The 26,189-nt window shown below is 52.9% G+C and overlaps 10 protein-coding genes across 10 annotated transcripts; 4 read left to right on the top strand and 6 right to left on the bottom strand.

The window, feature by feature from the left end:
* Positions 1-480: 480 nt before the first annotated feature.
* On the bottom strand, positions 481-2,297 carry Z517_07332 (uncharacterized protein; the record flags this gene model as incomplete). The annotated part of the gene is made up of 5 exons (XM_013429070.1): positions 481-753; positions 811-1,251; positions 1,311-1,780; positions 1,840-2,029; positions 2,079-2,297. 5 exons carry the CDS (start codon positions 2,295-2,297, stop codon positions 481-483), a joined length of 1,593 nt encoding a protein of 530 aa, XP_013284524.1.
* Positions 2,298-3,201: 904 nt separating this feature from the next.
* Z517_07331 (uncharacterized protein) lies at positions 3,202-3,970 on the bottom strand (the record flags this gene model as incomplete). The annotated part of the gene is made up of 2 exons (XM_013429069.1): positions 3,202-3,829; positions 3,918-3,970. 2 exons carry the CDS (start codon positions 3,968-3,970, stop codon positions 3,202-3,204), a joined length of 681 nt encoding a protein of 226 aa, XP_013284523.1.
* A 607-nt stretch (positions 3,971-4,577) lies between these two features.
* Positions 4,578-5,742, top strand: Z517_07330 (uncharacterized protein; the record flags this gene model as incomplete). Its single annotated transcript, XM_013429068.1, has 5 exons — positions 4,578-4,644; positions 4,713-4,922; positions 5,028-5,214; positions 5,258-5,298; positions 5,360-5,742. 5 exons carry the CDS (start codon positions 4,578-4,580, stop codon positions 5,740-5,742), a joined length of 888 nt encoding a protein of 295 aa, XP_013284522.1.
* A 465-nt stretch (positions 5,743-6,207) lies between these two features.
* Positions 6,208-11,248, bottom strand: Z517_07329 (oxoglutarate dehydrogenase (succinyl-transferring), E1 component; the record flags this gene model as incomplete). The annotated part of the gene is made up of 5 exons (XM_013429067.1): positions 6,208-6,714; positions 7,679-7,714; positions 7,787-7,852; positions 8,406-8,797; positions 8,896-11,248. The coding sequence occupies 5 exons, from the start codon at positions 11,246-11,248 to the stop codon at positions 6,208-6,210; spliced, it is 3,354 nt and encodes a 1,117-aa protein (XP_013284521.1).
* Positions 11,249-12,276: 1,028 nt separating this feature from the next.
* Positions 12,277-13,817, top strand: Z517_07328 (uncharacterized protein; the record flags this gene model as incomplete). The annotated part of the gene is made up of 4 exons (XM_013429066.1): positions 12,277-12,912; positions 12,971-13,366; positions 13,459-13,641; positions 13,701-13,817. 4 exons carry the CDS (start codon positions 12,277-12,279, stop codon positions 13,815-13,817), a joined length of 1,332 nt encoding a protein of 443 aa, XP_013284520.1.
* A 539-nt stretch (positions 13,818-14,356) lies between these two features.
* Positions 14,357-16,186, top strand: Z517_07327 (1-pyrroline-5-carboxylate dehydrogenase; the record flags this gene model as incomplete). Its single annotated transcript, XM_013429065.1, has 3 exons — positions 14,357-14,392; positions 14,466-14,573; positions 14,702-16,186. The coding sequence occupies 3 exons, from the start codon at positions 14,357-14,359 to the stop codon at positions 16,184-16,186; spliced, it is 1,629 nt and encodes a 542-aa protein (XP_013284519.1).
* Positions 16,187-16,333: 147 nt separating this feature from the next.
* Z517_07326 (uncharacterized protein) lies at positions 16,334-17,951 on the bottom strand (the record flags this gene model as incomplete). The annotated part of the gene is made up of 2 exons (XM_013429064.1): positions 16,334-17,273; positions 17,335-17,951. The coding sequence occupies 2 exons, from the start codon at positions 17,949-17,951 to the stop codon at positions 16,334-16,336; spliced, it is 1,557 nt and encodes a 518-aa protein (XP_013284518.1).
* Positions 17,952-18,599: 648 nt separating this feature from the next.
* Z517_07325 (uncharacterized protein) lies at positions 18,600-21,185 on the bottom strand (the record flags this gene model as incomplete). Its single annotated transcript, XM_013429063.1, has 7 exons — positions 18,600-19,189; positions 19,254-19,443; positions 19,494-19,669; positions 19,725-19,998; positions 20,071-20,615; positions 20,691-20,896; positions 21,139-21,185. 7 exons carry the CDS (start codon positions 21,183-21,185, stop codon positions 18,600-18,602), a joined length of 2,028 nt encoding a protein of 675 aa, XP_013284517.1.
* Positions 21,186-21,847: 662 nt separating this feature from the next.
* Z517_07324 (uncharacterized protein) lies at positions 21,848-23,212 on the bottom strand (the record flags this gene model as incomplete). The annotated part of the gene is made up of 1 exon (XM_013429062.1): positions 21,848-23,212. The coding sequence occupies one exon, from the start codon at positions 23,210-23,212 to the stop codon at positions 21,848-21,850; it is 1,365 nt and encodes a 454-aa protein (XP_013284516.1).
* Positions 23,213-24,044: 832 nt separating this feature from the next.
* On the top strand, positions 24,045-26,068 carry Z517_07323 (uncharacterized protein; the record flags this gene model as incomplete). The annotated part of the gene is made up of 8 exons (XM_013429061.1): positions 24,045-24,221; positions 24,314-24,338; positions 24,394-24,574; positions 24,643-24,667; positions 24,744-24,883; positions 24,957-25,311; positions 25,395-25,634; positions 25,721-26,068. The coding sequence occupies 8 exons, from the start codon at positions 24,045-24,047 to the stop codon at positions 26,066-26,068; spliced, it is 1,491 nt and encodes a 496-aa protein (XP_013284515.1).
* Between the last annotated feature and the right edge of the window lie 121 nt (positions 26,069-26,189).

Raw genomic sequence — 26,189 nt, 5'->3', positions numbered from 1 at the left:
AGAAATATGTTTGCATAGAGAAGCAAGGGAGATTGAGAGATAGTGTGTCGGCTGTCCTGCAGAGTCACTATCATCGACTTGGACATTTCTCGTGTGTAAGAGCTAGGCAGGCCACTGCTGGTATTGATGGAAGGCCTTATGGTCAGTTCGCTGGGAGTAGTAGTTGCGATAGAAGACTTCATGACACGAAGAGACGTAGTCTATTTGCGGCGCCTTAGGAGGAACCACTCGTGTTGTTCCGTTTAGATGCCTCCTTGTAAATCTCTCCGTCCCTTCACGACAGTTTCAGTCCATCTCAATACGTTTATCAGAGTAGAATGTGAGCCGCCCTTCACTATGCCTTCTTTTACATTTGTACACAAACCCTCCCTTCACTCAGCTTGTCACTGCTACGCTACAGGTACCCGCGAGAAGATATCTTGTTCCTGACTCCTCGATCCCACGTAGCTGAACAAACAGCAGACTCCCCGTCGCCTCCCATCACACTCCCGCAGCCACCTCTTTGTGTTCAGATCGTCTCTCCTTCTCATCCTCCAGCTGCCTGATCTTCGTCTGACCGACCTCTGCAATGTCATCCTGATGGTGCACGGTGATTTCGTGGGTGGTGTGGTCGATGTAGATGTCTTTGGCCTTGATGGCGACCTCGTCCGTCAAGCCGAACACGGTGGCCGTTTCTTCGAGGGGGATAGAGCTTGTCTCTGGGAGGAAGAAGTAAAGGAATACAACACCGCATGCCGTGGTGATGATGAACAACTGTTCAGAACGGTTAGTCCTCGACCTTGACAATGCTGTTGCCGAGGAGGTACTTACCAGGAAGAACTTCCACCCAACGTGTTGGAAGGCCGTAGGTGCCGTCGTCAAAAGGACAATGTTGGTCAAAGTACACGCACCAATGGCCAGGGCCACCCCTTTGGAGCGCAGGTGGTTGGGGAAGAGCTCGCTGGAGACGACGAAGAGACAGACGTCGACGCTGAAGCAGTAGCAGGACTCAAACAGGTATAGGGCCGCAACACCGACGGCGAGCCCGGCCTTGTTCGTCCCTTCCTGGGCAAAGCAGGCCACCATGGCAGCCTCGAGGGAGATCATGCACGCGCAGCCTGCCAGACCGCTGATCAGGATCAAACGACGTCCCAGTCCATCGACGAGCAGCGACCCAATGATGCTGAAGATGATTGCCGTCGTGATGTAGCCGCACTGGAATCTGACTTGGTCAAACGGACCATATCCTAGAGCGCCGTACAAGCTTGGACCCTGTCACAAACGATATCAGCACTGGACACACTCAAGTGGCCCGAGTCAAGGAGTCATACATAGTTATTGACGACAAGATTCCCCGACGTCTGTGCCAGGAAGCCAAGAATGAGCACCAACCCCCCTCGTCGCCGGTGTGTTTTATGTTTGAGAAATCCAATCCAGGAAGCATCCAGGGTGCAGTCGAGCTCAGCCTGTTGTTGCATCTGGAAAAACTCTGCCCGAGCGTCGTCTTCATGGCCCGGTGCCGCATGCTGCTTCAAGACAACGGCGAGGGCTTCTTCTGATCGGTCTTTCATCAACAGGTATCTTGGCGACTCTGGGATAATAAGCAACGCAGGGAGCAGGATGAGTGGCCAGGCAGCGCCGAGCGCGAGCGGAAGACGCCACTGGATGGTTTCTCCCAGATTGAAGAATGCAGCGCCGAAATACGCAGCTACCGCGTATCCAACTGCAACCCAAACGCCAGTGATGCCCACGGTCAGGCCGCGAGTCTTTGTCGGGGCCAGTTCAGCAACATAGACAGGCGCTGTTGCGAGGTGTCAGTATCAAGGTCGTGCTCATTGAACAGCAGGGGATGACACGTACTGATAGACATCTCCATGAAGGCCGCAGCACCCACGAAGAACCTCAGTGCTATAAACATACCAACGTTCTGCGAGGCTGCAGTGATGGCTTGGAATATGGCGCACAATGCCGCCACGATGATGGCGGTTCTCTTCCGTCCGAAACGATCAAGCAGCCAGCTGCCGATGAGCACGCCAACGAACCCGCCAGCCTGGTGATGGTTGAGTAAAGTGGCCTTGGGGCGAAGCTTGCCTACTTACCTGGAATATGCCTGTCGAAGCACCGATCAAGGCTTCAGAATTGTCAGTGGGATTACCATCCCTGTCGACCAACCCCATGTACACGACGAAGCCTGGGTCGGCCAAGGTGGTGCCAATGACCCCCGAGAGGTAGCCATTCACAAACATGCCAAAGCTCAAGGCCATACATGTCCAGAAGTTGAGCCAATTGAAGGGGACTTTGATGCCCTGTGAGTCCATGGTTGAGGACATTGTCTTGCACAGTGGTATAATGAAGCGGAGCTCTGTCGATTTACCAACCAATATGCCTTGCGACTTCAGCATCTTGAGTCTCGACTGTTCATATATACACCCTTTACAATATCACTCAAGATGAACACCTCGGATGACGGCCTCGAGAACGACCGTGGCATGGCCGGGCAGTACGAGGTCAGTACGCCAGGTGTGAAGCTATAGTTCATCGCTGGGATATCACCTTACCACACCAGGTTGGCTAAGTGTCTTTCTTGGCGGTCGAGAGTCAAGACAACTTTCCCGGGGATCTGGGGTCGTGGGGAACACGGTCCCAGCTCTCCAGACACGTGGAGTATTCCTGGGAGTTACGTACGTAAGGCAGAATGGTTTATGATGATTGGACACTCTGACAGTGATAGCATCCAAAAGGGGCTGTCGATGGTTGTTGATCCAGGCCTGCTGAGCACCGTGCTTTGCCGTGATCGAAGACTATCCAGACTACCATCCTAATGCGGCCAGCCACAAAACCCCTAAGGAACATCAGGCCAGAAAGATCAATGGCGACTTCGCCAGTCAAAGCAGTTCACGCTAGTCCACCAGATCTAAACGCGGAGGGAGGAAAAGCTTGACTCTTGCGGCCGTATTTGTCGGACTCGGACTGGCCACACACCACCCCGAACTCCGTATATAGAGATCCTAAATCTACCTCCAATATGTCACAGAAATTATTCGATCGCAGCTGTGCTAGAGCGATGCTAGATCCTGATGGCAATAGTGACGAGATAGTTAACTGGTATTCAGTAGCTCTGAAGCTGTAGAAGTCGATATGTCAATCCAATGCAATGCAATTTAATAGAAGTTATGCCTAGTCCATAGCCGTGCGTATACGGAATGACTGACTCCTGCGCATCTATCCCAAAAGCTTCTTCCTCCGTTCTTCCAGCAGATCCAAAACTCCTCGCACCGCGGGCCTGGCGACAAGCTTCTCCAGCCACGCGTTATACGCACTGTACTGGGACATTGGGATCTTCTTGTCCTTATCCAGCCAGGGCACGAGGACCGCCCAGGTCACAAAGCTCAGGTCGGCGTAGGTGCACTTGTCGCCGACGAGGAAGGCGTGCGTGCGCAGCCAGCCGTCCAGCACGGCGATGACCCGCTCGACCTCCCTGAGGTAGCGGTCCTGCGCGCTCGGCAGCGTCTCGTGGTGGTAGTGCGTGAACCAGGCGCACTGGCCGTAGTAGGGGCCCTGGCCCGACACCTGGAAGTGCAGCCACTGGGTGAGCAGGAACTTCTCGGGCGAAGAGTGATACGTGATTTTTCCAGAAGTGTCGTACGTCTCGACGAGGTACTGGATGATGGCGCCCGACTCCCAGAGCGTCAAACCGTCGCCATCGTTAGTATTCGGGTCCGTCAGCGCCGGTACCCGCCCGTTGGGGTTGAGGTCGGTAAAGGGCTTCTTCTTCACGTCCGTCACGTCCAGAAGCTCCGTCTCGTATGGTAATCCCAACTCCTCGAGGATGATGGCGACTTTGTAGGGACTTTTTTTTTCCCCCCCATTGCCTGTCAGCAAACAAAACGCCGGACAGATATTGTTGTTGTTCGATATGGGTGGGAAAGTCGACTTACTTCGGGCCACCGGCCGTGGAGTACAGTTTGAGCTTCTTCAATGGCGTCTGCATTGCTGTTATGGCGGTCTGCGGTCTTGGTGACAGTGACAGTAACAACCTCGGCGTGTTCTTGTCCTTTTGCCGTGAGTTTTGAGGCCGCTTCGGATTTATACTGGGGGGATCGTCGATGGCAGTGTCAGTCTCTCTCCATGCCATGCGGACATCATCAAACGCAAAGGGAGACACCGCACCGAGTGTGACCCTCTCTCCACTGACAACGAAACTGACAAATGTCCCAGTCTTCCAGGTGGTCCCTCTAAAGTCCTTTCGCACGTAACTCTTGATTCCACGGTTAGTTTGTTGGTAACGAAATCTCTGCACAGTGGGTGTCACACAGAAGAAGAAAAAAAGGTCGCATAAACAAGGCGGCACAAGTCGGCAAAGGCCCTTTCGCCGGTTTCGAGACACTAACGGTATTAGCCGGTGACCTACATGGGCCCCGGGTCTATGGAAAAGGAGTCGCAGTGAAGCCATGGAAATGTAAACGGTTATACTGCAAGTGACGTTGGCAAGTCTGTTCAGATATATATCAAATGAGCCCAGAAACACCCGTTAAAGGGGTTGCTAGAGTATCTCATTGTACAGTTTGCGCGAATAGTTGCCAAAATTCCGACTCCCAATGTCTACATTCCAGATCGACGAAAATCAATTGAAGGCGCTCAAGGGAAAAGTTGCCGTCTTGACAGGTATAAAGCCCCAGGCTAGGGCTTAGTCATTTACATTACCTGGAATTCTCACCGTTGACCATGTATAGGTTCTTCATCGGGAATTGGCCTGGAGACACTCAAGCTCTTTGTGGAGAACGGCGCGACGGTGGTGAATGCGGATCTCAAGCCGCCGACCGGCGAATATCCCAACACGACGTTCATCAAGACTGATGTTACCAAGTGGGAGGACCTCCGGAATCTGTTCCAGGAGACTGTTAAGAGGTTTGGCCGTGTGGATGTCACGTTTGCGAATGCTGGTGAGTTCAGCTCGATCCGAGCCTGACACCTGACGCAGGGACGCAGTGGGAAGGGCAAGGCAAGGCGAGGTGGACGAAAAGGCAGCTGACATGGTCACTGTATAGGAGTCGCCACAATCGCAGATTACTTCGACCTTCAAGTGGATGACCAGGGACAACCGAAGGAGCCATCTCGGCTGTGCTATGAAATCAATGTGATTGGGTTGATCAACACCGTCACTCTGGCCATATGGCACATGGCACGGCAAGAAACTGGCGGGAGCATCATCCTCACAGCCTCGGCGACAAGCAAGTGCCAACATTCCCTGATATCAAAACGGCTCGGCTACTAACAGTGAAATGACAGGTTACATGACCTTTGGAGCGACCGATTATAGTAAGTCCTTGCAAACTATGCCTCCATCATCATGATGCCAGCCTGACCTCGATTTCCCCAGCGACTTCCAAACACAGCGTGCTGGGATTCCAGAGAGGTGTCCTCCCCCAGCTCCGCGTGCGCAAGCTGGACAAGATCCGGCTCAACAGCATCGCCCCGAACTGGACACGGACGAATCTCCTGGACGCCCAGTGGCTGGAGAGCATCGGGGTCAAATTCCAGGACCCGAGCGCCGTGGCGCGGGCGGTGGGCTTGCTCGCCGCGGACGAAGCCCGCAACGGCCAGGTGATATACATAGAGAACGGGAACTATCGGGAGATCGAGAAGGATGCGTTGGCGTGCAGCTTTCAGCTGTGCAATACCCTGGCCGAGGGGAATAGCCACGCACAGGACGACGAGGTCTTTGAGGAGATCTTCAAGAATGGGCAGGGGAGGAAGATATAAAATAAAAGAGGTGAAGGGACAGTGTAGCCGGACGGAATGCACAGTCTAAAGCAGGATATAATGCCTAAATGAAAGAATGAAAGTCCCGTCAGAATCAAGTTTCGCGGAGCTGAGGTTTCGCACAAGGCGGCAACAGTCACACCCCCCCCCCCCCCAAAAAGGGCTTAGCTTGACCTACCAACGACACAAGGCTGACAGGTATGCATAGATGTCAGTGTGTAAAGGGCGTGTACGCCAGTAAATGTAGTGAGCGTTGTCCGACTGCGTAACAATCTTTGTCTCATACCAAGAATCCAATTTTTTCAAGCATCTTCGGACAATTTCGCTATAACAGGACGACATGGTTGAAGGAGTTGGAGGTGTGACTGAGGAGATGCGTGATATCTTGGTCGGTGTAGAATTTCACCAGGGATTGCGACCCTAGCTATCGCGGTATCAATGAGGCCATCGCCATAGGTGGCAAGATCAGACCCTTGAGAAGTGTTGGGGGTAACTTGGAAGAATAGTGAAGGACGAAGAAGACTGAGACGGCCCATGGTTGGGTTTGATGTTGTGATAATATCGTCGGAATGCGACTGGACTTTCACTAAAGCGAGATATGGTAGGTCTGTGGCCGTTGGAATTCCATATGATAAAGCCATCAGCGGCCATGGAGCTGCCGTTTTCGGCCTTCTGCCAGGTGAGGCCGAGGGTGCTACAAACCTCGACATATTCTCTAAAGGTGCTCAGATAGAGCTGCCCTGCAAACAGATTAAACTGAGTAACGAAATGGGTCGGTAGGTTCGGTGATACCGCCATTCCCGAAACATTGTACAAATCCAATCGATCCAACGGGCGGATACCGATGTTAGGCCGCGGGGTATCAATGTGCAGTGTTACTCTCCTCGAACGCCTTACGTCTGGCTTAAGCATCTGTGCTTCATATGGGCTGATGATGACTAGGTCCTTGATGATGTTATCACTGGAGTCGTCCTGGCCAATACTTGTCAGGATCTACTGCACCGGGCCGCTGGTACGCGTCGAGGAGAGAGGACTGGTGGCACCCAGGTGGGATGCTAGAATCGAGCTGGCGAAGTCAACTATCACAAGGACGTCAGAAGGGAACTGTGAGATATCAATATGTGCAGCTGCGCTCGTCAGGCGCAATGTCTCGAAGGCAGGCTGGATGGCCTTTAAGCCTCTCTTGAGTATTCGATGCTTCGCGGGTTCTGCAGGCTCGGGCCTTTATGCCTCTCGTTCTTGCACAATCTCCGGCGATAATTCACGCTCCTGTTCCTCTTGTAGGGTAGCGGTACTGTGTTCAAGGTCATCGAACGGTAGGCAGCGGTTTGTATGCGCTGTATTGCCGTACTTGGTCGGCCTGCGTCGAGGATGTTGTATTTGTGAGCATACCGGGTCGATACCTGTGTTCCAGAGACTGTGATTCGTTTTCAAGGAACTTTCTGGTCCGGGTTTTGGACCCAATCAACTCCCCATCAATGCGAGCATCAGCCTACAGCTGACGTTGGTGTTCAGCCTATAGAGGTATGCTCCGCCGAACGTCGATCTAGGTTTCCGTGATGGCCCAGCAGAGAATGTCGGCGACGCCTACGCCAGTACTTGTGTTCGAGGAGAGTGGTTTTCGTGCTAGAACCTTCCTTTGGATCTCTTCGAAAACGCAGAAGACAACCGACTGTCCTTGCCCCAATTTTCTCATTCTCATACACGCTTTAGGGAGGTCAGTCGTACCTACAGCGACAAGTCTGCAAACTCACCTTGAACCAATCTGTCTTTCGTCAAGTTTACTCCTAAAGTCACGACTGCTTTGTAGTATTCTAGTAGTCTTATGTCGGTTCCTCTTGTATGGACCTCATTAAGGAAGACGACACATACATTGAGTTAGGCGGTAAAAGGCGAAATTTGAAGAGGCTCAAGTTCATCGTCTTCGTTGAAGAACATAAGGGCCTGAACCTGTTCGTAATCCCGCACTCCCCTGAGCCACTCCCGCACAACTTCAACGTTACTGAGTTCTAGGATCTGGGCCCCGACATCCAGAATTACTTACGCGGGTAAGGCCATCTCTGTCACTAAAGTCAATAAGCATTTCGCCGTCGACCCCCCGGCCTCCGGCCTAGATGGCATAAGCTGGACGGAATTGTTAGATCGGAGGAGGCGCTCTAAGACCAATGCGTTCGTGTGCTTCTACTCTAGGAGATCGAGATGCGCCACGCTGAGAGGGAGAGTCGTCCGAGAGTCACTTGTCCCGCTAAAGCCACTTGTCGTAAGCGTTTTGATCTGGCCGATGTCCTAGCCGGAAGCGGACAACTTGTGTGGGAATCCTCTCATCTCTTTTGGGAAAACAAGGTGCGTCAAAAAGTAATCGATGGTGTTCTTGGAATAGCGGAGCGGAGGAAATACGTGCTCGATACATTGGAGACGGTCCTTCAGATTGATACAACTCAACTGATTGATCGTGTCAAGCTAATGTATTTCCCGACCAGACCCTTTCGACCACCTACGCCACTGAAGTCGTCCCCACAGTCCTCAGATCATATGTGACAGCGTATGTCTATATGTGCTGGGGCGAAGGCATTCTGGAGCAACTTCTGTGCCTGCACCTCGTGGACCGACTTGCTGCCTACGGCGGTGCTGGCGCTTGGATCCCTCCCCACATATCTACATACGAGCTGCTGGTGATGCTTTGAGTGCGCCAGAGCTGCTTGAAGCCTGGGCTGCACGTATGACCACGCTCCACCGTTCATGGGCTCCTCCTGACACCAGATTACACCGTCTGCACCATGGTACGTGTCCAGCATCGTCGTCACTGCTGACCAAGGGAAAGGATGAAGCTTCTCTAATCGGACCAAGGCTACATCATCATCGATCTGACTCTGCATGCGATGCTTCTGAAGAGCAGCGTAGATTTGACCAGAGCAGAGAATGATGCTGCGGACCGCCGCTGGGCTGACCGAGTCATGTATGACTGACCGAAAACGGGACTCGCCCACAAAGTCTTCAATTGGGGATCGAGTGAACGGATGCCTGAGGAGAGACTTGGAGAAGAACATGACGAGCGCTGGAAATATCTCACAGTTCGTTAGCCAATATACGGCAAAAAAAAAAAGAAAGAAAAAAAAAAAAATCGACAGGCGGGGAACGGGGTGAACGACTCACGTTTCCTGGAGTGTCCATGGATCTGCCGCCTGAGAAGATGAAACAGGTTTGCAGGCGTGGTGGGATAAGCGACTCGCATATTGCAGCCTCGCTCGAGGTTCTGCTCCACCTGCTCAGTCGATGGGTATGCACGAGGATCATCGTTGCACAGCTGCAGAAACCTTTCAATGCGGGCCGACGAATGCTCCGGTCCTTGTCCATCATAGCCATGCGGCAGGGATAGGACGAGCCCCGAGTGCTGACCCCATTTGGTGGCTCCTCCAGCGATGAACTGATCGATAACTACCTGGGCATTGTTCGCGAAGTCGCCAAATTGAGCTTCCCACATCACCAGGCTGTCAGGTGAGCCAAGAGAGTATCCGTACTCAAAGCCTAGCACCCCGAACTCGCTCAAGGGTGAGTTACAGGCGTGAAATCTCGCCTGATCTGGGCTGAGATGGTCGAGTGGCGTCCATCTCCGTGCATCCGCAAAATCATCACCGGGTTTCCAAAGCTGGTTGTGAACCACAGCATGCCTCTGAGAGAATGTTCCTCTTTCAACGTCTTCCCCAGAGATTCTGACATGATGGCCCTCCAGGCAGAGTGTGCCAAAGGCCAGAGCTTCTGCGGTGGGCCAGTCGACTTCGCCTTCCGACACCGACTTTTGTCGAGCATTAAAGGCTCTTTTGACAGTGGAATGCAGGGTGAAGTTCTCGGGCACCGTGATGCTCTTATCCACGACCATTTTCAGTTGCTCCGAATCGAAGACCATCCTCGTCTGGGCTGAAATCTGTGTTTGTGCTGATGTAGCCTCGTTATGACCAGATGCGGAGGCAGCGACAACCTTGTCTGGCTGGAAGTCCTTGCTCAATTCGTGCTGATGCGACAAGGTTTCCCAGATCTGGGCTTTGCGTTCCTGGATCTCCTCCTTCGACAAGACTTTGTCTCGAATCAGCTTTTGGATGTAAGTGTCGACTGCCGGAAGCTTCTGCGCAATCTTGTCGTACATGAAAGGTTGAGTGAGCTTTGGCTGGTCTATCTCATTGTGCCCATATTTCCGGTAGCAGACGAGGTCCACAAAGACATCCGTCTTGAATTGAGCTCTCCAATCTGCCGCAAGTTTGCAGGCAAATACCACAGCCTCCACATCATCGCCGTTGACGTGTATTATGGGCGCATTTATCGTCTTGGCCAGGTCGGAGCAGTATGTAGTGGACCTTGAGCTCTGGGGATCTGTAGTGAACCCAACCTGGTTATTCAAGATCACATGGATTGTTCCTCCTACCGAGAACGAGGGGATCTTTGAAAGAGTCATTGTTTCATACACAATACCTTGACCCGCAATGGCAGCATCGCCATGGATGTTGAGGAAGAGCGATTTGGATTGTTCCATGTCCCCTTGGTCATGCTGGATCGCCTTGGCCTTGCCAGCCGCAACCGGGTTCGTAGCCTCCAGGTGAGATGGATTGGGCAAGAGAGACATCCGAGCGATTCTTCCCGATGGATATTCACGTTCGCAGTCCCCTCCCAAGTGCGTCAGGACGTCACCATCAAGACTGCTGTCATGGGGCTTCCCCTCTGAAATGAAATCGTAGAAGGTGACTTCCATTGGCCTTTGCATGAGGTGTCCCATCAGGTTTAGGCGACCACGGTGCTGTGACCCGATGATCAAGTCCTCCACCCCGTGGCACTCAACCGACGTGTCCACCAATGCTTGGATTCCGGGTACCAAGGTCTCGCTCCCATCCAAGCCGTATCGCTTCCGATTTGGATATTTTGTCGCCAGAAATGTTTCGAAAAGTGTGGCCCGAAGAAGACGATCCAAAACTAGCTTCATCTCCCCGTCTGAGTACCGGATTGTGTGGCGTGTCTCAGTCCGCTGGCGAATCCAATCGCGCTGTTGAGCATTGGGAATGTGAGCAAATTCTGCTGCCACAGTACCACAGTATATTTGTTCGCAAGCCGCAATGATATCTCGAACCGGCATACTGGACCGTGTGCTCTGCGTGAAATACGGCAGAATTCCTGCCGAACGCACGTCGATTTCCACATCCAGGTCTTTTTCCCTGAGCTTGTGGGACTGCACCTCGAGCTCATCCGGAACTTCTGGCGCAGGAGTCCAGTAATGGCGTTGTCCGAGAGGGTCAATATCGGCCTTGAGATGTCCAAGGGTCTCGTATGCCCGAACGAGGCTTTTCACATTTATATACGTGCCGACGTCTGCTATGGTCCGGTCGCCGAGATCCTGTGCAGAAGTAGAGGTGGACGAGAATCTTGGCGACTGCACTCTTACCGTGCGAGCCTCCAAGTTTCGAAAGTACATCTGCCATGATTTGTCGACGTCGTCAGGGGTTGTCTTCCACTGTGCATACATATTATCGAAGTAGTCTGCAGCATTTCCTTGAAGAAAGCTTTCAGACGGATTCTAGATGGACCTCGCTCCAAATCAGCACATAAACAGAGGCAGTCATGAACAAAAGATCGAGACGCTGTCTGAGTTATCGCGCCATTCACTTACGGGAGAAACATGATGGTGGTGTGGTACGGCGGTGGAGGCTGCTCGCCAACAAGGAAGTCTCCTGCCGGCAGGATATTGCAGCCTCGCCATTGTCTGCACGTGGACGAGATCACACCGTCTGGCGCAGCCATGCCGCATATTCATGTTTGCGTGATCGAATTGGTTGAATGAGGTAGATGCGAAGCCAGTATCTCAGGCCGGTCTAATGAGTGCGGCTGTACACCTGGCTGCATGCAAGGCTTTGATCTTGTCCATCATCGATCTATAGGTGGTTGGTCTAGGTAGGCACATACTAGGAGTGTCTTGCCTCATATGCCCTGCCTGCCGTGTTATTATTACTGGATGCTGTTCTCCCGGGAGGTGCGGCCATAGAAGAACCGAGTGCCCATCTTGCCCAGATTCCTAGGCAATAGTACATCACCACGCGATAGTGAAAGTTGTAGCTCAACACGCCCAAAAATTATCGGGCCGATGTTGGTGGGGGCCCGTGTGGCTGTTCCCGATATATATCGTGCCGAGAGATCGGATCGAAGCTTGGACCATTGCGGACCACACTGTATCCCTGGCAGATTACCGTGTCCAGAACCAGAGAAACGGGCAGACTTGTTCTAGTCAAGTTCTCAGATTTTCTCCCGATTACGAGATGGGACCATCGCCAACTTGCCTAGCCACCCGACACTATCACAATCATCGATGTCCCCACACTAGGCTAAGAAGTACAAGGCTCCGGGAATGTCACTCACATGAGCTAAAGGTGATGCTGCCGGGAGGCCGATCTCGAGACGGTATTCCTACCGCATCTATGAAGCACAGGCAAGGCGTCGACTTGAGAGGGAGGAATTCGCGTGGAATTGCCAATGAAGTTCTACAAGTCACTGAACACGATGCCAGCAGAATCTGCACTGGGGGGTATCATGAAACCGTCCTACTACTGGGCAGTATGGGGCCTTCAACGACCACCATGGGGATGCACACGACCGCGGGCACCATTCAAACGACGAAACTTCTCTGTCGCTGTTCAGCTGCAGGCTGCGGCGGTGGTCAAGGTTCCTACCATGGCCGAATCTATCTCTGAAGGCACACTGAGTGCGATGTTGAAGAAGGTCGGGGACTTCGTTGAGGTGGACGAAGAAATTGCCACCATCGAAACCGACAAGATTGACGTTTCGGTACTTGCTCCAGAAGCTGGAATCCTCCGAGAGATCTTTGTGAACGAAGGAAGCACGGTGACTGTCGGAGAACAAATCGCCCGGATTGAGATTGACCTGGGACGACCACTTTCGAAGGAAGACACATCAGCACGACCAGGGGATGTTTTGGGGATTTCAGAGGCTTTGACTGGAGAGATTGTTGCGCCTGAACTGACAAAACCGTCTCACCAGCCCATTGACCCCATCGAAGAACCAAAATTAGCGACTCCTACACCTACACCACGGAAGCTCACCAACGTGGAGCCTGAGCTAAACCCTGCTGGCTCGACAGCCGCTCCCTCCATGCCTGACGATCGCGGTAAAAGAAGCGTAAGCTACAAGGGAAAGATCGTACGACATGACCTGGCAACCAATTGACTACTTGCAGGTTAAAATGAGTCGAATGAGGATGACCATAGCAGACCGTCTGAAGCAGTCCCAGAATACGGCGGCATCACTAACCACTTTCAACGAAGTCGACGTATCTGCCCTGGTGAAATTGAGGCGCAAATACAAGGATGAGATCCTTGAATCGCATGGTGTCAAGATCGGTTTCATGGGTGCTTTTACCAAAGCCGCAACATTGGCCCTGAAGGCGTTTCCCCAGGTTAACGCGTCCATCGAAACGGACGAACAGGGTGACGCTATGGTGACCTACAGGGACTATGTCGACATCAGCGTCGCCGTATCCACCCCCAAAGGTCTCGTGACGCCAGTTGTCCGTAACTGTGAGAGACTGAGTGTGGTGGAGATTGAGCGGGCAATCGCACACTATGCGCAAAAGGTAGGCCAACCCATCGCCTACCACTCTTCTCTCTCCTCATCCAGATGGGATCGTTGATCACCAGATACTGAAGATGATCATCATAATCATAGGCTCGAAACGGTCGGATTACCATGGACGACCTGGCAGGCGGCAACTTCACCATCAGCAATGGAGGCGTTTTCGGGTCAATGATGGGCACTCCTATCATCAATCTGCCTCAGACGGCAGTACTGGGTGTCAATGCCATCAAAGAAAGGCCTGTGGCTATCGACGGGAAGGTTGAGATTCGACCTGTAAGCCTGCCTACACCACTGACGCTCCGTCATTCTCCCGATGTCTGACTTATCGACAGATGATGTATCTTGCACTCACCTATGATCACCGACTAATTGACGGCCGTGAATCGGTGGGATTCCTGGTCAAGCTCAGAGACTACCTGGAGGACCCAGTCCGGATGTTACTAGAATAATCACACATATATCTCGGCATCTGATACCCGGCGTTCAAAAAGTATAGAGAACAAGTCCCAAGATACCTATGGTAGACGTGTTAGGCGCTCGAGACACGGGAGAATCAATTTCTGACAAGGGTGTCGAGCCCTCTGGGAAAGAATCGTGGCTGCTACGACACCGTCCAAGCAGCGGCGCTTGTGTTTTGGTCGGTCCGTATCGGATCGGCTCAGAGACCGCCATCGTCTATTGTATAACTCAGCGCATAACTATCGGAGACTGTTCACAGCCTCGCCGATTAAAATGCTCCATAGATACGTATGTGCAGCAGGAGCTAGTCCTCGTTGAATGGGCTACTTTGACTCTTGATCCCAAATCTGTCCCTGTTCGACAAAGGGCCGTCGCTTCTGCTATACAGATTTCCTCCTCTCCTCCAGACCAGATTCCCTTCACGCAGCCTTGCACAGCTCCAATGCGGTCAAGCAATCTTTTGAGACGAGGCCACCCTACCGTATTGAACAGATCCAGGCCCTGTCTCCGACATATTCGCAACATGTCAATGTGGAACCCTCCCAGGTTCAAAAATGAACCCACGGTATGTCGGGAACTTTGCTTCGAAACACAAGAGCGTTCCTCTGAATACTCACAATTTGGTTGTTCCATGACAGAAAGACTACGCAAAAGGCTCCCCGGAAAGAGCAGAGCTGGTTGCCGCGCTTCAAAGAGCCAAGCAGCAGCAGCCAGCAAAGATTCCTCTGGTTGTAAATGGTGTTACTGTGAGTCTAAACACTGAGCGACCGCCATCTTATATCGGTGGTACCTATTTGAAAGGCTACGTGCATGCCTCCCACAAAAGCCAGAGAGACGTCGCGCCACTGACGACCATTGGTCTACGGCCATCCAGATCAACTCTGACACAAGCACCAAGCAAATCAACCCTTCACGACATGGTGAGGCAGTGGCCGAGTATGCTTCAGCAACGCCGCAGAATGTCAACGCTGCCATCGACGCTGCTCTGAGAGCAAAATCGGCGTGGGAAAACATGCCATTCGAAGACCGGGCCTCGATCTTCTTACGGGCTTGCGAACTCATTTCGACCAAATACCGCGCCGAGGTCGTTGCCACGACCATGTTGGGCCAGGGCAAGAATATCTGGCAGTCAGAAATCGACGCCGCCGCCGAGACGTGTGACTTCTTCCGTTACTACATCCAAGAATGTTGGGCCCTCTTTGGTCAACAGCCCCAGGTTCACCCGTCCGGCACATGGAACAAGCTCGAGTATCGGCCGCTGGAAGGCTTCGTGTACGCGATTGCGCCCTTCAACTTTACAGCGCTCGGGGCCACGCTTGTCGGACCCGCTGCGCTACTCGGGAATGTAGTCATTTGGAAACCGTCACCTTCTGCCCTCCACTCGGCCTGGCTTCTGCACAAGATACTACTTGAAGCAGGTCTGCCCCAGGATGTGATACAGTTTGTGCCGGGTGATGCCGAGACCATAACGGATACGGTCCTCGCGCGCCGCGAGTTCGCGGGTCTCTCGTACATTGGCTCCACGGCCGTGTTCAAGGGCCTACAGAGGAAGATTGGCAATGCTATTGGCGACGGGGTCTTCGCGAGCTACCCTCGCGTGGTCGGCGAGACCGGCGGCAAGAACTGGACCATCGTTCATGCATCGGCGGACATTGGGAGCGCGGTGTGCAACGCCGTCCGGTCGGCGTTCGAGTACCAAGGTCAGAAATGTTCGGCCCTCTCGCGCCTCTACGTGGCCAAGTCTGTCTGGCCGGACTTCCGACGACAGCTCCAGGAACAGACGGCGCTTCTTCAAGTCGGGGACCCGGAGAACTTTGAGAACTTCATCAACACGGTCATCCACGAGCGGTCGTTCGACAAGCTCAACGAGGTGATCGAATCGGCAAAGTCCGACCCCGAACTTGAACTCGTCGCCGGCGGCCAGGCGTCCAAGGAAGTCGGCTACTACGTGCACCCCACCGTCTACCGGACGAGAAATCCGAAGCACGACATCATGGTCCGCGAGCTATTCGGTCCCATCCTGGCCGTGTACGTGTACGACGACGACAAGTGGCAGGAGACGCTGGGACTACTCGATGGAACCTCGACTTACGCACTCACTGGGGCCATCTTTGCCCGAGACCCGATCGCCTCGCGACAGGCTCAAGAGATCCTCAAACATGCGGCCGGTATGCTCTACCTCAACACCAAATGTACCGGCTCCGTGGTGGCGCAGCAGCCCTTTGGTGGTAGCCGGGATAGTGGCACCAACGATAAAACGGGAACCATGGCTCATCTTCAGCGGTTTACGAGCGTGAGGACCATCAAGGAGGAGTTTGGCTCATTGTCGCAAGTTTTGTATCCTTCCAATGAGGTGTAGGTCAGGACTTCGCATAACCTAAAGACCTGCTGTCTACGTGTCATGCGATGAGGAATCTCACGATCACATTTTAGGTCTCTACAAGGACTTCAAGTTGTATTGCAATCTTGCTCGAATTGAATCATTATCTGTTCACCCTCATCTCTTTCATTTTCCACGCCTGAACAATCCAAAGAACCGCCTTCGCAACTCAGCCTGCATCTCATTTAGTGAAGACTTCATCCTTTCCGCCGCGCCTTGGTTCTCGATCGCCCGACGAACAAGGTAGTACAGGCAGTCCTGGACCGAGCCCCATGAGAGACACTTGTACACACGTGGGATCCCGAGCTCGGTGAGCCTGTGCTGAGCGTCATTTTGATGTATTTGTGAAGGACTCGAGGCGGCCGGTGATGACGGGTTGAGCGCCTTCAGTACTTCTCGTTGATGGTCTGCTTGAGCAAGTAGCTCGCAACCAATGTCATCCGCCATGCCTTGTAGCTGGCCGTAGTGTACTTCGTTTGCGAGATCTCCCGTTTGGGAGAGCCGGCGGACCAGGCTCGAGGCCTTTCGAATCGACTCGGAATTGTGGCCCGCCAGGAATATCCTGGCGTGAGGAAATCCAGAAGTATCAGCAGCAGCAGCAGCAATACCAGCGCCACAGCTACCACTTTCGAAGCCCGGCCACGACTTGGTAATGATATCATGCGCGATGCTGTCGTAGCACTCGTCTGTCTCACGCTTGGTGTCGTGAATCTTACTCCGGTTGTCGCTGCCAATGTAAGCTCCACGGACGAGCTTGATGCCCAGCGACCAGCCTTCCGTCTGAGCCAGGCGCAGATACCGCTCGACCGTCTGCCGGGATGACTTGAGATAGGCTTGAATGGTGGTCATCACCACCATCGAGTTCTCCCGATTGAACTCGCGCATTAGGTCGATGGTCCAATTATCGATAGCCGGATGGTAGACTTGCTGTTCGGCATCAATCCAGAGGCGTTTACCCTGCGATTTCGCCTGGCGGCATATCTCTCTCAATGCTTCCCTCACTTCCGGTGATGGAGACCCCCCGTCTTTCAGCTGCTGGGCCACTCCCCCGCCAGCTCCCGTCAATCTTTTGTGCACGCCGGAGGTTAGATGCGACGACTCGTCGAGGAAATGGTTGGGAAACTTACTTGACGCCGATGTAGTCTCCTTCGCCGACGGCGTTCAATGTTTTTAGGTTGACTTGTTTCCAATCTTCTACCTCCTGCCTCGTCCTATGGCTGCGCGCCACCGTGGATTCCAACTCGTTCGCCGCTTGATGACCAGACTTGGCCATCACCTCCTTCGCGTAGCACAGTATGATCCCCGCATACCCCATGTTCTTGATCTGCTCGATCGTCCGCTGCACTTCGGCTTCGTTTCGCCCAGCGCAGAATTGTCTGTAGATGAGTGGCAGAACCATCGCGCGGATCAGTGGGTTTTTGTCCGCGTTCAGAAATACCGATCGGGAACCGGAGACTTTCTGGAGCAAGGCTAGCGAAGGTTTGTATAAAATCGGGAACTGAAATATCCTTCCTATTATGATGCTCCGGACGAGAGATGCAGACGACAGTCTTGAGAAAGGTCCTGGAGTCTCAGTGCCCGATCGTTGCTCTCCAGCCACCTGTAAATGGTAGTCGCCATCTTCGGGGGATTTCAACTTGTCCCCGGGAGCAGTGGTAGAGATCGATGCCCGTTTGCAAGAGAATCGTCGCAATGCTCCCGATTGAGCGGTGAATCTCCGAACCACGGCTGACTCCGCTGCCATAGTGACCAGTGAGCTGGGTGAGATATCCTGGAGAAAGACCCGGCCCTTTAACGCAGAATAGCTGGCACAGAGGGCAAGGGTATAGGTAGCATAACGACAATATTTGACCGACTGAGACCGTCTTCTTCCCGTGCTAATTCGAAGCACCCGAGCAGGTGCTCGAGGGCTTACAGCGAGTCGGTAAGTGTCTCACCTGCCGCTGTCTTTTCCGACTACCTGTTTCCATGATCGGAAGGGGCTGAAAGGAAGAGGCAAGCTTTCATCGTCTCGCCTCTACCGATGATCCAGATAGAGGACCAAGGGCCAAGGTTGGATTCGAAATCACTCCCGATAATATCTATCGAGGTATCTGGAGACAATGACCCGGGATATCGGGGGTCTGCATATCTCAGTCGGATCATCTGGTTCGGCAAGATTGCACGGTGTGTCATCCGATGTCTGAGTCTATCGGCTCGCGCATGGGCTCAATTAGGTTCCCAGACGCTTCGCCAGCCGATCCTTGCGAAGCCACGATCGTCATTGCCACGTCCGCACGGAGATACTACTTATCAAAAATTGGTTCTGCAATTGACGGCCTTCTTTTACACTGATATCGATCAACAATCGGGGGTTACATCTCGCAATGAAAATCCAATCATGGTAGATGGTTCAGATCCACTCATTGAACCCGTGGCTGGCAAAATCAAACCCAGTTTGCAGTGCATTTACGTCCAGATGATCTGCCAGAAGAAGCATCTGCTCGGGCGAGAAATCAAAGGTTTGAGCAAAGTCAGAAGATGAAACTGAAGCCCCCGGAGGGATCGCAATGGCTTGCTCCTCAAGCAGGACCAGAGGTTGTTCAAGACCATTGCCAGGCAGTTCGGCCATCGCCGTTCCATCATCACCCGCTCGAGAATCAAGTCCAAGCTGGTGATCCTCTGATTGTACGCCGGGATTATGTCGTTGTTGATGAACCTGATCCACCTCGTGGTCTGATGCTGCCGTTCCTGGGCTGCGATTCTGGGCATTCAATGCATCGATGGTGTTCCACAGACGGTCGGCTAGTTCTGAGAGCCTCCGCAGCTCTCGTTGTCGGTACGGGGCGGCTTTGTTTCCTCCTGCTGCAATCTCATCAAGAATCTTGTGGCGCAGATCTTTGGTGGATGAGGATATTGATGCACCTCGAAGAATTTCGTCAACCATCGTGACCACGGATGATGCCGAACAAGCAAATTCCAAATCGAAGGGAAGAAATGTGTCTGCAGTCGTTGATCAGCCTTTTTGAAACTCTGCATAGAGGGAGCCACTGTCAAGTCTATGTACCAAGGAAACTGTGGCTGCTCAAGGCGCTGAGCATTTTGAGCGTTTTGGTGGCAGAATCTGAGCATGTTTTCAACAGATCGCGTATTGAAGGTGGAATATAGACCTTCACACCATTGGAGCCGGGACGGAGGGACTGTAGCGTCTCCTGAAGGAGACAGAGTAATAATGGTCTAGTGGCCAGGACGATACACTGAGAAGGGTGTTAGCTGAGTCCAGTTGCACCGCACAAAATTGGCGAACCTGATTGTAAAGCATCCTCAAATACAGTGCTCCTTTAGAAAGTGTTTCCAGAGAACTCTTAAACTTGAAATCTATAACTTCCTCGAGTTGTTTCGCAATATCGGCCATCTGCTTCAGAACCGATCTGACCTTTGAGAGATATGTATTCTCTAGGCTTCCATTCGCAGTGTACAGCTCTACTATCTGTAAGAAACGAGTACCGGGGGACGATGCGGGTCAGGCTGAACTCACCCGTTAAAATGGATGATACCATGCGACACAACTTGACGTGCATGACTAAGGTGGCGTCGCGTTGCGAGACTTGCTGAGGCGAAGGGAGAGACTGCTGAATGTGGCTATCTTGGGCGGAAATAGGCGCCCCAACCGCTGCAGACAAGGTACGGTCTAGGATGTAGGTTGTCCACCAAGCGTTCCGACACCTTTCGGTGAAACGATCCCCCAGCTGGAGAGGGGGCAATTCGGCGTGCAGTCCCTCCACCAGAGCTATTCGTAGAGCTTGTCCAATCTGAAACCATGTCGAGCGATAGTTAGTCCAAGAGAATTTCTGAAGACGGTGCCTTCAGTGGGGATAACCAACATAGGAATAAGCGCTCTGTTTCATATCCAAACAGTAAAAGTACAAGGCAACGGTGGCAAGTACTTCGACGGCCAGAACGGGCTCTTCATAGAGCTCCGTAGTGTCTGGAAGGATAGACATCGCACGGACGAAGTAATCCGTTGATGAAGTGTTGTCTGGCGAATTTCGAACATTGAGGAAGCCTTTCCCCAGTGCGAGGAGAAGGAGACATTGGATGTACCAGAGTTTGTGTGCACGAGCCTTCTGCGAACCTTGGTTATAGAATTCATGGAGATTTTGCAGAAATTCGTACTCGTCGAACAACCGAAGAATTCCGCCCAGGTGGAAGTTGACCGTATTAACGAGGTAGATGGCATAATCGAGTGATGGCAGTCGGCTCAGATCAAGCGTCATGTCAGAGTTTACTCTCTTCAAGGAAAGATCGTAGGCGTTGCCGTCCAAGGAGAATGGATCGTCCTCAACTTCACCGCCGTCTTTGAGGCTCGACCTGATCATGGTCGCCACACGGATGTTGAAGGACCATGTCGAGCATGCACCCACGTATACTGCACAGTCCCGGTCAGCAAACAGCACACTTCTGAAGTCACGCTCTCCCAAAATCAAATCAAGTGGTGTCTTACGCCAGCGTTTCCGCTGATTCAGCCTGTTTGGCAGGAACTGCGGGGAGATGGCACTGGGATTCCGACCTTCGGTAAAGTCGACGGACGTCTCTACAGCACGACGAGGAGAGGGTAGCAACTCATTTTGGGACACACGCCGAGTACTCCTTGCGGGAGGTGAGGTTGAATGATGGAGACGTGCTCGTTTCCGTGGCGGCGGTGAAGGCCTACTGTCAAGTCAGGTAACATGCAGTTGGAAGAAGAGGTCAAGACATGACCGTTCATCGTGACCGTCCTGCCTCTCTGCGGATGTAAAGACGCATTCTTTGGATCTCTTTTTGCACCGATCACAAGGCTGAGTGCCCGAGCATTTCAATTTGCTGTGTCGACAAAAGAAACAGCTGTGTGTTACAGAGCAGTCAGCATCTCGAAAATGATTCGACGCATAGGCTATACGGGATAGACTTACGCGGCAGGGACGCGACGAACTATCGGTTGAGACACTTGATCATTCATGCTGGGTGAGTATTCTCTTCAGACCATCAAAAGGACTATTTGCAGATTTGCAAAAAACGGACCGAAAGGTCGATAGAAATTCGGGTCGACCGATACGTGCCGGAGGGAGATGAGTGGCAGACGGCAAGACTACGTCGTGAGCCGACGTCGGGACCGCCGAATGGTATCTGTCAGGAATAGTGCCTCAATCCCTTGCAAAAAGACGGAATATCGCGCCGGTTGTGGCTGATTATTAGGCACTATAGCAGATAAGGATAACCCGTCAGGACGTTCCAGACAGTATCATTGCACCATTCCCTAATGGCAATGGACGTGCTGGGCGCCAGTATTGGTGCCTCACCGAGAATTCGAGTTGCTTGAGACAAAGTGTCCTCTCTTTGTCTACCTACATTGCCTGCACAAGTCACCTTATCTTCATTCGAGATATGGCAATCTACTCTACACTATGGCGGCTGCGGCCGAAAGTGTCCAGGCCTATGAGACTGCAGCGGAATACTGTAGAAGAGCTCTTAATCCGTACCTCCATCAGGTAGGTGCCATCAGGTCGGCGTCTATCTACATCTAGACTCTTTGGGTAGACATCGGGGAAAGTTCTTGATCACGACGACAGTAAGTACAGGCACATCAACCCGTTACATAGACGAGGCCTTATTCCGAGCCACTTATGCAATATTACTCAATCTCCGCTGTTTAACCTCAAGGCGGGACCACCGCGACGACACCACCCTCCCGTCCTTGATGGTCGCCAACAGGTGCTGGTCAGGCCGATCGAGGACCGCAATATCCTCGAGTGGATTAGCATTTAAGATCAAAAAATCGGCCAAGAAGCCGGGAGCAATGCGGCCAAGGGTCTCTTCTCTCTGGATGAGTCTTGCCGCATTGACCGTGGCACTCTGGATGATCTGTAACGGTGTTTGCACCTGGCTGCGGATCACGAACTCGTTTGTCTGAGCAGGATGCATTGGACCCAGGAGATCGGTGCCGAAGCAGATCGTTACCCCAGCATCCGTCGCGATTTTCAACGCTCGCAAGCCAGACTCGAGCACTTCGCTATTTTTTTGAGCTGAAAAGGGAGGGAGGAAGCTTGAGAACTCTGGCCTTGCCATGGTGGCATACACCACGAGCGTGGGAGTCAGGAAAACACCCTTACTGGCCATGAGACGCGCGGTTTCCTCATCTAGGAGATTCCCGTGCTCGATTCCGCGAACCCCGTGAGAGATGGCCTGTTGAATGGCCTGAGGCGTGTAGGCGTGGGAGGTGACATATGTGCGGGCATTGGTGGCAACGGTGACAATGGCCTTGATCTCTTCGTCGGAGAACTGGACCTGGTCAATGCGATCCGTCGGGCTGGCGACTCCTCCGCCGCTCATGATTTTGATAAAATCGGCCCCGCGCCGAAGCTCTTCACGAGCATATTTGAGGCAGTCTGGAACGCCGTCCACGACCCGGGTCATGTCGTGACCTCCGGCGCCACAGGCGCAGCAGATCCCCCTCGAATCATGTGCCTTGCGCAAGTCTCCGTGACCTCCCGTTTGGGACAATCCCTTGCCAGCAATGAAGAGTCTTGGGCCCGGGTGTACGCCGTCCTCGATCGCCTGTCTCATAGCTGGCGTGGCTCCAGCGCAGTCCCGGACGCTGGTGAAGCCCCGATCCAACATTCCCTGACATAGCTTTGGCTGTCGGAGCAGGGAGGTGCTGTGGTCCATGTGGAATGTCTCATTCATTCCGGCGTTCCCAGCCACCGCCATTATGTGGACGTGGCAATCGATGAGGCCCGGCAAGATGTATTTGCCCCTAGCGTCGATCACCGTGGTCCCATCATTCGTCGTCGGTCGAGTGTGTTCTTGCTCTGAAACTTCGGTGACAAGTCCTCCCTCAATTCGGATTGTTGCGTTCTTGATCACCTGGCCCTGCAGAGGATCTATCAGATTCGCTCCGGTCAGGACATATGCCTCTTGGGGCAGTGCTGTCCATGGCTTGATCGCCAATTCCATGTCCAGCTTCTGAAGATCCATCTCTTGCACCATTTTACCCGGAGATCAGTCGACTTTATTGCCGCCTTTTGATCTGACGGAGGTGAGGTGGAAACGAATGCATGTAGTGGTCAGTCGCCCAGTGACATATAAAAGGGGGAATCTGACGAGAGCGCTCTCCTCACGGGACGGAAGGCACGAAATTCACCCCAGGCAAGGAAGGGGCTCCGACTTGTCGGTGCCACTTTCATCTCCATGGTTCTCCCTCTCTCGCAACCTTCCCGCATTCTCTATCAAGCCGTATCGCGTGAGATGCAGTGGGGCGAGACACATGCGGAAATCTGATGGTGATTGGTGGGGTACACGCACCCGACTTCGAAGTGGATCTGGTGGAGAAGCACCAAAGAACATTGCACCACCACAAGTTCCTGATTGTTTTGCAACACCTACATGGCACCCCAGATTAACAAAGAAACAGCGAAATCGAGTGATGAGACTAATGGTTTTGCTGGTCCTTGCCGAGTCCGCATCGGTTCCTGACCCGAGTGTTATCTTTGCAGCGCAAGTTCTATCTGGCTTCCCGATCACCGTCCTGATAGCGAGCCCGTCACGGTCCTGATAGCGAGCCCGTCACGGGTTTATGGCACACGAGGTTTTCGGTACATGCTTCGCAAGGGGCTCAGTACTAGTAGGATATCTACACTGAGGATGAGGGGCTTCGTCGTGGATCTTGGAAGCGTCTCGACCGACACCCAAACAGGAAGCTACGAGCCGACAGTTTCCATTAGTATTTATCTGCCCTCTCCTCCACGAGGCATTTGTTGTGAGCTCAAGATTCATCCGTTCTCATTCTTTCGAACAGACCCCCAACTTGACATTTCGAAAGATGGACGACACCACCCCGGCCCAACAAAATGACAAGAACAATGCTCTCACCACCACTGCCACCACAGGACCCTCCACCAAACAGGAGCAATTCGACCTCTTGGAGCAGGACCCTCCACCAAACGAAGCAGAAGAGAGACGGCTGCGCAACAAGATTGACAGAGTGATCCTGCCTCTTGTGAGTCCTGTCTTTTGTTGTTTTCTTTGCCTTTTTGGCGACGTTTCCCCGTCAACGTATCCAATATCCCAAAGTCTGACTGAATGCTACAGATGGCGCTCGTGTTTTTTTCTCAGTGTATGTATACCAAACATATTTTCCAATATAAAATCATCGGACCAACATGGATCAGACGTCGACAAACAAAGCTTGAGCTATGCCGCAGTCTTTGGCCTGGTCACCGACCTTGATCTGCATGGTAGACAATACTCATGGCTGAGCTCCATCTTTTACTTGGGCCAGCTGCTCTCAGAGTTTCCCTTTATCTATCTGATGAGTCGACTGCCTCTGGCTAGATTTGTCGGAGTTACAGTGTAAGTGGCTTCTGGCACACGCCTCTTACCAACCCAAGGAGAGCCGGCTTGCTGACTACGTTGAACAGGATCATCTGGGGCATCATTTGCATGGTCAGCCACCTACACTCCCTTTTACTGCCCCTGTAGGGTCTACGCGGAGGCCAAATCTAATTCAAACTACCGCTAGTGTTTGGCCGCTTGCAATTCTTTCTCTTCGATGATGGGTGTGAGGTTCATCCTGGGCTTTGCCGAGGGAGCTGTCCAGCCTGCGTTCGTCACCTTGACGAGTATTTGGTACAAGAAGAGAGAACATCCTATGCGGATCGGGTGAGCTCCCATCTTAATACAGCCGACCCGGAAAAAATCGAGGCACAGCTGACACCCTTCTTTCCGTGCACAGTATCTGGATTAGCTGCAATGGCCTGGCCCAGGTCTTGGGTGCATTGATGATGTACGGCATCGGCAAAAACCCAACCGCTATTGCTGCCTGGAGAATTATGTTCCTCGTCTGCGGTGCCATTACAATCTTCGCGGGTATTCTGTTCACCCTGGCCATGCCCAGTGGTCCGGAATCTGCCTGGTTTCTCACGCCAGCCGAACGCATCGCCGCGAAGAAACGACTCCAGCTTGAGAGTGAGGGAGGTGACCGGACCAACTTTGCCCCTGGCCAGCTCAAGGAGGCTCTCTTGCAGGTCCGCACCTGGCTCAATCTGGGATTCGGCATTCTTATCACCCTTCCCGCTCCTGTCCTTGTGGTGAGTCACCGCCATTCTTTGATCTGCCTGAAGGAGAGAAAGATCTTCAACGCACGCTTTTTGACCGTCGAACCATGCTTTAGTTTGCCTCCTTGATCATCAACTCTCTCGGCTACGACAAATACGAGACCATGCTCTACACCTCTCCTTCCGGCGCCGTCCAGATTTTCTTCATCTGGGTCGGCATTGCCTTGTGCTTCATCTGGCCCAACCGACGGTGCTGCATCATCGTGGGGCTCGTCATGATTCCCCTGACGGGCATCATTTTGCTTTTCACCCTCCCTCTGACGGCCGGATGGGGGATGATCGTTGCATCATGGCTGGTATGAATCCCCTCCGACCATCTTCCCCCTCTCTGTCTCTCTTTTTTTGTGGACGTGAACACTTATCTAGACTCCTCTCTTCGCAGGCCTCCGTCATCTCAAACATATTCAGTCTGGTTCTGAGCCTCAGCGCATCCAACGTGCGAGGAAATACCAAAAAGGCCGTCGTCAATGCCTTATTTTTCATCGGGTACGCGGCTGGCGCCGTCATCGGCCCACTCCTGTGGGACTCGAACTATGCGCCCCGATACCAACAGGGTCTCATCCTGGCACTTGTCAGCTGGATTGTCTTCGTTCTGGCGGTCATTGGATACTGGTACAGTTGCTATTGGGACAACAGGAAAAAGGCGAATTTGGGCGGGGTCTCTGTGGTTTACACCGATGGCAGGGAGGTCACTGACAAGGGTGACCCGACCTTCAGGTACACTTATTGAAAAGCCTGGATCGAGCATGGACGGACATCGACCGAAGATAGCCGGGCGTAATTCTCTGAGTCGAGTGGAAGATGAGTCGTTTGTCTATCTAGCTTTCGACTGGCCCAATGTTGTTGATCAC

This window comes from Fonsecaea pedrosoi (assembly GCF_000835455.1).
Source record: "Fonsecaea pedrosoi CBS 271.37 unplaced genomic scaffold supercont1.4, whole genome shotgun sequence".
Taxonomy (NCBI): domain Eukaryota; kingdom Fungi; phylum Ascomycota; class Eurotiomycetes; order Chaetothyriales; family Herpotrichiellaceae; genus Fonsecaea; species Fonsecaea pedrosoi.
Note: the sequence above shows the minus strand (reverse complement) of the source record. Positions and strands in the feature narration are given on the sequence as shown.